Source organism: Hordeum vulgare, chromosome 3H (genome assembly GCF_904849725.1).
Source record: "Hordeum vulgare subsp. vulgare chromosome 3H, MorexV3_pseudomolecules_assembly, whole genome shotgun sequence".
Classification (NCBI taxonomy): Eukaryota; Viridiplantae; Streptophyta; class Magnoliopsida; order Poales; family Poaceae; genus Hordeum; species Hordeum vulgare.
The window spans coordinates 142,937,023-142,945,765 of record NC_058520.1 but is presented as its reverse complement, the minus strand read 5'-3'; the positions used below and the strand labels follow the sequence as shown (position 1 = coordinate 142,945,765).

At 48.7% G+C, this 8,743-nt stretch overlaps 1 protein-coding gene across 1 annotated transcript; it reads right to left on the bottom strand.

Moving 5' to 3' along the window:
* Positions 1-6,173: 6,173 nt before the first annotated feature.
* LOC123443285 (heme-binding protein 2-like) lies at positions 6,174-8,527 on the bottom strand. The gene is made up of 2 exons (XM_045119617.1): positions 8,213-8,527; positions 6,174-6,743 (listed from the first exon to the last, which is right to left on the bottom strand). The coding sequence occupies exons 1-2, from the start codon at positions 8,422-8,424 to the stop codon at positions 6,308-6,310; spliced, it is 648 nt and encodes a 215-aa protein (XP_044975552.1). The 5' UTR covers positions 8,425-8,527; the 3' UTR covers positions 6,174-6,307.
* Between the last annotated feature and the right edge of the window lie 216 nt (positions 8,528-8,743).

Sequence of the window (8,743 nt, the reverse complement as noted above, 5' to 3'; positions counted from 1 at the left end):
ATCAAGGCCCCTTGGGGCGTGACACCCCTCCCGATGGTCCTCGACACCCCTCCCGGCACTCTCGGTACACTGCCGATGAGCCCGAAATTTTTCTGGTGACCATTCCGGAGCTCCTCGTGACGTCCGTCATCTCATCCAGGACTTCGAACAACTTTCGGTTACCAACACCTATAACTCAATATTCTGAAACGTCACCGGACCTTAAGTGTGCAGACCTTGCGGGTTCGAGAACTATGTAGACATGACCCGAGACACCTCTCGGCCAATATCCAATAGCGGGACCTGGATGCCCATATTGGATCCTACATATTCTACGTTAATCTTATCGGTTGAACCTATATGTCAAGGATTCATATAATCCCGTATACCATTCCCTTTGGCCTTCGGTACGTTACTTGCCCGAGATTCGATCGTCGGTATCTCCATACCTAGTTCAATCTCATTACTGGCAAGTCTCTTTACTCGTTCCATAATACAAGATCCCGTGGCTAACCCATTAGTCACATTGCTTGCAAGGCTTATTGTGATGTTGTATTACCGAGTGGGCCCTGAGATACCTCTCCGTCACACGGAGTGACAAATCCCAGTCTTGATCCATGCCAACCCAACAAACTCCTTCGGAGATACCTGTAGAGCACCTTTATAGTCACCCAGTAACGTTGTGACGCTTGATACACACAAGGTATTCCTCCGGTGTCCGGGAGTTGCATGATCTCATGGTCATAGGAACAGATACATTGACATGCAAAAAACAGTAGCAATAAACTGACGCGATCATATGCTACGTTTATAGTTTAGGTCTTGTCCATCACATCATTCTCCTAATGATGTGATCCCGTTATCAAATGACAGCACTTGTCCATGGCTAGGAAACCTTAACCATCTTTGATCAACGAGCTAGTCAACTAGAGGCTCACTAGGGACAGTGTTTTGTCTATGTATCCACACATGTATTTGTGTTTCCAATCAATACAATTATAGCATGGATAATAAACGATTATCATGAACAAGGAAATATAATAATAACTAATTTATTATTGCCTCTAGGGCATATTTCCAACAACCCGCACCCAACCTCGATCTCGGCCGGGCTATAGCATGCTAATACTATATTGTGTGGATAGCTCTTATCGTCCTGAATCCAACAAGCTTGGGTTTGCTCGATTCGGAGCTCGTAGGCGAAAGTTATGGTTGTTTCAGTGGCGAGCGATAGTACCACTTGTGCCAAGCGGTAGTACCGCTCCGGTGGGCGGTAGTACTGCTTCGGGACGGTAGTACCTCTCTCTGAGCGGTTGTACTTGGTCGGACTTTCTGCAAATACTTTTCTAGTAATGGTAGGCCCGGTAGTAGTATTTTTACTATCGTGGCTATGTGCCTACCAAGCGATAGTACCGCTGGGGGCAGCGGTAGTACCGCTCCTCGCCAACGATAGTACCGCTCGGGTCAGTGGTAGTACCGCTCCTCTCTAGCGATAGTACTGCTAAGGGAAGCGGTAGTACCGCTCCTCGCCAGCGGTAGTACCGCTCGGGTCAGCGCTAGTACCGTTCCTCTGGAGCGGTGGTACCGTTGTGCTCGGGCTATTAGTAGGGGTAACGGTCTGATTCTTTCCCCCACTATATAAAGGGGGTCTTCTTCCCCCTTGGTTATTCTTGACCGTTTGAGCTCGTGTTCTTCCTCCATTGTTGACCTTCTTAGAGCTTGCTAACTCGCAATCCCTCCAACCATTCTTGCTAGTTCTTAAGGGAAAAGATAGAGGAGATCTAGATCCACATCTCCACCAATCACTTTCTCCTCTATGTGAGGGGAACCCCTTGGATCTGGATCTTGGAGTTCTTTATAAGCTCCTTGTTCTTCCTCTCATATTTCTTCATAGCTTTTGTTGTTGTGGAGGGATTTGAGTGTGAGGGACTTGACCACTTCGTATGTTTTTGCCATTGCATTAGTTACATCGGTTTGAGTTCTCCACGGTGATACGTGGAAGTGAAGTTTGAGAAGCTTATTACCCTTTGGTACTTAGTACCCTAGAGATTGTTCTTTATGGATGCGTTGGTGTCCTAGAAGCTTGGTGATATCTTGGAGCTCAATCATTGTGGTGTAAAGCTCCGGACAAGCGTCGAGGTCTCTAATTAGGTTGTGGAGATTGCCTCTAGCAATTTGTATGGGTACCGGTGACCACCCCCAAAGGTTGTCATTTGTATGGGTTCGGTGACCGCCCTCAAGGGTCCCTTAGTGGAATCACGGCATCTTGCATTGTGCGAGGGTGTGAGGAGATTACGGTGGCCTTAGTGGCATATTGGGGAGCGTTGTGCCACCACACCGCTCTAAACGGAGATTAGCATCCGCAAGGGTGTGAACTTCGGAATACATCGTCGTCTCTGCGTGCCTCAGTTATCTCTTACTCGAACCCTTTACTTATGCACTTTACTTTGTGATAGCCATATTGTTTCTTGTCATATATCTTGCTATCACTTAGTTGTTTATCTTGCTTAGCATAAGTTGTTGGTGCACATAGGTGAACCTGGTTGTTTTAGGTTTTGTGCTTGACAAATTAAACGTCATTTTTATTCCGCATTTGTACAAGTCAAAACCATAATTATTTTAAAGCGCTTATTCACCCCCCCCCCCCCCTCTAGGCGACGTCCACGCCCTTTCAGTATGTGCGTACAATCATGAAATTACCCAATTTTTGCGAGAAGGTGGGCATGGTCACGGGAGAACCCCCACACAAAATATGAACAAAATCCGACACCGAACACACGTTGTGTCACATCTGGGCAGTATTTCGGCCATTTTCAACGATAAAATCCTAGAAAATTCATCGAACATGAGACGTCTTTGAAACCTCGCACTGATGCTTAACACTCATTGTGCTATTTGCAGGAAAAAAAATGAAACCGTTTCGTGAAGCTTGAAAACGAAAAGTAAAGAAAATACTGATAAAAGATTTATAAAACATTATGTACAAAAAAGGGCGAGACCCTTTTAGCGAGACATGTTGTGCCTCGACAAATCGCCCAAACCCGCCATGCATGTGGCCCAAACCCGCCATGCATGTCGGCCTACGTGGGCGTAGTGGGGCGACGAGCCCAAACCCTACGCCTGTAACGCACGCGCATTGCGCCGCCCCCGTGATCGCCTCTGCGCTGCCGCCAACCCGTGACCCTCGGCGAATGGCCGAACCCGCCTCGTCGTACACGCATGGGCGGATGTGTCGATATGACCTATTATTGCATACAACATGCTGCAGTAAGAAGATGGATGAGTTTGAATTTACACGTTATGTATGTCTTGGTGAAAAATTCACAAGAATAATTTCTGAGGTGAGTCTATTTTAGTATGCAATTTTTTTAGTATGTCAACATACATTACAAATGTATATTTTACTTTCAGAAATCAGTTGATGATGCGCGACAATCCATAATAGCTTCAATTATTTTGTCGCCAAAAAATGTGTTGTCGGAAGTGCAAAACCAAGTTATTCGGCTATCAAGGAGGAAGAAAAAATAGATTGTACACAAAGATGTACTAACCACGCATGGCTTGGTTTCTGTTGAACTTGTTTTCATTACGAGGACATTATGTCAAAACTTTTTGTTTCGCATGGCCAATCCAGTGTTTGGTAATTTAAAAAGTGTGCTATATTTCTATTATTATAATGTTTACATATTATCATTCTCTGAAGTGAAAAATGTTGTTTGACATCAATTTAGAGTGCTGTCTTTGGACGGGGACTAATTATTATAACTAATTTCTTTTATAAAACTTTATTTCACAACATTTTTTATAAAATTATTCAACAAGATACAAAAAAATAAAAAAGTTAACCCAAATACTTAGTCAATTTCATTCAGATAATTATTTAAAAATTAAGACCCTTAATTTCATTCAACTTTTTAGGAAATATTACATAACGGTTGATTGAAAATCAAACTAAACATTCTAGGTCTTAATCTAGTCGTCGTCGACGCCGCCAAGGTCCTCCTCGTCGAAGCCAAACGCTTCGCCGCCGTTTTCGTCGTCGCCGCTGCTGCTCACGTCGACGACAAGTGCAATGGAGTCGGCAACGGCAGCATTGTAGCCGGGGAAGTCGGGCAGGTCCTCGGGGTGGCCGGCGACACGCGCAATGTGGATGCAGTCTTGGACAAGCTGCGGCGGCACGGCCATCTCCGACGCCCGGATGGCCTCGTGCAGCCCCGACATGTCGTCCGGGTCGCCCTCCTACGCCGCAACCTGCCGATACTCCGCCAAAAGGGCAGGCTCCGGCTTCGTCTCCGGCTCCGATGGAGGCGCGCGGCTCGATCCAGCGCCACCCGCCGTTGCGCGAGGGGCAATGGTGTGGCGGTTGCGCGAGGGGCAATGGTGTGGCGGTCACCGCTACCAAGCAAGACCGACGCACGTCCACCAGAGCCTTCACGGTCGCCGGAGACATGGGAGACCGTGCGGCGCCGTGGCGGAAGGCGGCGAAGCTGGCGTTGATGGGGGCTGGAATGGCGCCAGCATCCGCCTGCATGCGGGGCGACGACCACCCCCCCCCCCCCCCGAAGCTACGACCGTCCCACAGCTGGTGACGCCGGGCACGGTTGTGCTTCACCGGCGGTCGCGGGCCGACGAACGCGTGGAGGCGCGCGTCGCGGACGGCGGCGAGCATGTCCGGCCAGGCAGGGTTGTCGGGGGCGTACAGAGGGTCCTGCAGCTCCTCCCGCGACAGCCGCGCCATGTAGAGGCCGACGACGCGGGCGAAGAGGTGGGTACCAGGCTCGGGCACCGGTGCCATCGGCACTCCGTCGACGTTGAGGCGCCACCCCGACAGCATCCGCACGTCCGGCACCACGGGGATGCCGAAGTGGGCGAGCTCCTTCGCCTCCTCGAGCGTCAAGTTGGGGCGCGCCATCACCGGAGACGGAGGGAGACGGGCGAAAGAGGTGCGGGAAGAGGCGACGAGGGCGAGAGGAAGAGAGAGGGGCGAGTTGGTGCGGGAGTCAGGCGCCGGGGGCGGGGCGTTTATATAGGGCGAGGGGAGGGAGGCAAACGACGGCGGTGGTTGGGGGCCTCGATGGCGAAGGCAGGCGGACCGAAGCGGCGGCGGGCTGACGAGGTGACGAGCGGATCTACGCCGCGCGTGAAAACGCGCTCCACCGACGCGGTCGACGGGACGCTTCGGCGGTCCGCGCCAGAGTAATGAGCACGGCGGTCCGCGCCGGAGTAATGGCGGGCGATTGACGCGACTAAACGGCCCTTTGCGCCGCAGTAATGCGGGCAAAGGGCGAGGTAGGGTTCGTGCTGGTTAGCCGTACGCCGGCCACGTATAGGCAGACCCGTCTTCGTATGGGCCGCATACGGCGCGGTGCGGCGCGCTAGGACACGATACGGCGCGCATATTTTTATCACATTCTGTCCTTTTTTATGAATGGGTATGAGCTAATTAGTCTAAAAAGGTTGTACCGAAGCGGATCTCCATGTCTATTTCTATACACAATTGCTTTAGCAGTAACGTGATTAGCGTTGTACGGGTGATCTTGACGGCTTCCTTCCTCACCGCACGGGCGCCCATCTCCGAGTTCCACGGCTACCCGCACCCAACCTCGATCTCGGCCGGGCTATAGCATGCTAATACTATATTTTAGGGATGACGCTCTTGGGAGTATATGGTCCTGCGTACCAACAAAGTTTTTTTGTAAATGATAAATAATTTGAAGAAAATTGACTTGTTCATTGTCCAACCAAAATGCTACCTGTGAATTTTTAGGAGGAAAGCTTAAGTATTTTGATATGTGCAAAAAAAAAAAAGTCTAGCAACAAATGTTGCATTTATTTTTATTTATTTTTTCACCAATGAAGCAACTTAATCCCGTTTCTTATGAAAATTGTCATGCTTGTTTCACTAACAAAAACATCTAAAAAAAATTCATTTAAAAAATTATATTTACTATTTATTTTAAACATGAAGCATATAGGTGCGACCGGGGAGGTGGGATCCAGCCGCAGTGTTGTCTGGCAGGGGCGGCGCTAGATCCGGCTGCGCAGGTTCGAGTCAAGCTGCGTCTCCTTATCAGGACTCATGTAATATAACTTTTCTGGAAGATATCTAAAATTTGCGGTGGCATTACTAGTTATTTTGCATTCGGTCCACAATAGCTGAGTTACGTTGATCATTCTGAGTCGAGCACGCAACATGGAGCATATGGTACATCCATTGTGTCACTTCATCATCACAGGCATACAGATAACCAATGGTCACATATATACAAGCTTACACGGTACCGCATTTTCACTTGGTTTTATGGTGATGGCATAGCATGGAGCATTTTTAATAAGCCTCCACACCAGCAGATCTGCAGTCGACGTTGAACCACACCTCGTTGACACGGCCGATGATGCGGAATGGGCTGTTGTACTGTGCGATCGAGTAGGCGCTCTTGCTAGGGTGGTTTGTGGAGTTCCCCCACGGTGAGCGGCTCAAGCTCACGGCGAGTTTCTCAGCTTCCTCGACGACATTGTGGTCGCGTGCGTAGCCTGAGAAGCTCCTGACGGCGACGCAGTGGCCTGGCCACCTATCTGGATGTAAGTTCAGTTCGGGGAGAGGGACAGGAGGGGAAGCTTGGAACTCTACTGGTAAATAGAGCCGGACAAAGTAGGCCGAAGAGTGCAGAGGCCCCGCGCCTGGGACGATGCTTGTTAGGATAGGGGTCGTCATTCTGATCCTGGAGGAGTTGAGGTTTGCGCCCATCAGGTATTGGAACAACCTGGCAGAAATCAGTGACAACACTAAAAGTTCAGAGCCACTGAATATGATAATAGGGTTTGGACCCGGTACGTAGATTAATCATACAGGAAACTTTCAGAATGGGGCGATGGAGAGCAAATTATGGAGAATATACTTGATTCATGTAACTGAATGTGCACCCGCATACTACCTCAAGAGCTGGAAATTAAAATAACTTCCCTGAGGAGGTAAGACGTAAGAGGGACCCTGTTAAGAAACCTCAATTAGTAAAAAATAGCTTGCAGGTTGTAATGCTGTCATAAGTTTTTTTTTTTAATAAGAAGGTAGATCGTTATCTACCTTATGCATTCAAAACAGGCAGTTGCCTGGATGACCGAAGTCATTTACATGAAGATGGTGTAAACGCTGCACGGTATATGCAACTGGCCATCATCAAGCCAAAAAAAAGAGAAAGACAGATAAAGGGGGAAAGATCGCTGGGCCGCTGGTGAATAACTACCTCATGCAATGAAATTTTATATTTCACGAGCTAACAAAGTTGATACTATATCTCATCGGTTGAACTTTTGCAAGAAAACAATACTAGTGATCGAGCCAATTGCCGGGGGCCTTTTGAGTTATCAATCTCTTTCACAAATAAAAAGACCCGTTATACATCAATAATTATTCGCACATGGAGGCAAAGATCTTCATATCAGTTCCTAGAATTATGAAAAGCCTCTAACGTATGGCTAAATGAAAGAGGGCATTGCAGAATCACTGAATTGTTCGTATTGATGCAAACTACAGCCCTGGATGGGTAGCAGTAAATTTAAAATATTTGTTCGGACCTATCATAATTCGGTAGCCTAGTTATTTTGGAGTGTGGTCTGTTCCATAAACCAGAGCGGCAAAGTCAGACTATATAGATGTACTAACATATCTTGTATCATGTCAGAAATGGATTATGTTTGTTTAATTTTGCAACAAGAATGGTTAACTCTTGTCTATACTCGAGGTGATTCACAACGGATGTTCGATCATTCTCGTAGAGTAGTGGCTGATCCAAAATTTCCTTGCCACAGATTCTCCTGACAACTTGTAGAATGGTACACAGCAACACTCTCTATCAGGATGACATGCTTCTCAACTCCCATGTCTCGGCTGAGAGGATGTACTAGCATCCTGGTGAAAGGTAAACGGGACAGCGACCCCCTAACTTGCGCATCTGTTTCTTCCCAGACATCCATTTCTTACCCAATTCCCCAACCCTACGCAAGAATCGACGCGCCAACGGAACAAATCGAAGGATGGAATCACAAAATTAAAAAGAACACGAGGAGTACAAATCGACACCCTCTAAATCGAAGGATTCTCGGATTGCATCTGGACAGACTGCGGACCGAGAGGACGGCGTGCATACAGGAATCAATCGATCAGTCAACCAGGCGATTACGTAACGATCCAAGCAAGGTCGAGGGGGCGTGGGGGCGGCGAGAAGCGTATCACCTGTGGAAGCCGAGCTTGGTGGCGACGTGGAAAGAGATGTCGTCGGAGGGGGCGGACATCCAAACGGTGTCGCGGTAGTGCCGCACCTCGAAGTCCGACTCCACGTGCACCGTCGCGTACTGCGGCGACTCCGAGCCGCGGGCGGCCGGCGAGAGCAGAGCGAGGAGGAGGAGGACGGGGAGCAAGGGCGCCGCCGGATGCTGCCGCTCCATGGTCTTCCCCTCGCCGGCGGCTGCGGCCGGCGTCAGTCTTCGCTCTCGCCTTGCCGAGACTAGGGGGGAAATGGGCAGCGGATGCGCGCACAGGGTACTCCCTCCAAGATGGGCAGCGGATACGTTTTTTTCGTCAGTCTTTACTTTTTTTTTTTTGCTGTGAAAGAGTTTTTTTAAGTATCGCGTACCATAGCTTTATAAAAAATAAAAAATGAAAATATATAAATTTGTTACATTAGGGCCCTATCATCGTATACAGGGCTGCCTACCGACCTCAAACACTTCACTCCTAGCTCTCAACTCGACTATTCACAAAATG

Bases quoted from the DNA above. Each gene is read 5' to 3' on its own strand.
- LOC123443285 (XM_045119617.1), bottom strand. From the start codon at position 8,424: ATGGAGCGGCAGCATCCGGCGGCGCCCTTGCTCCCCGTCCTCCTCCTC. The intron at 6,744-8,212 runs GTGATACGCTTC...GATTTCTGCCAG, and splicing joins ACCAAGCTCGGCTTCCACAG to GTTGTTCCAATACCTGATGG.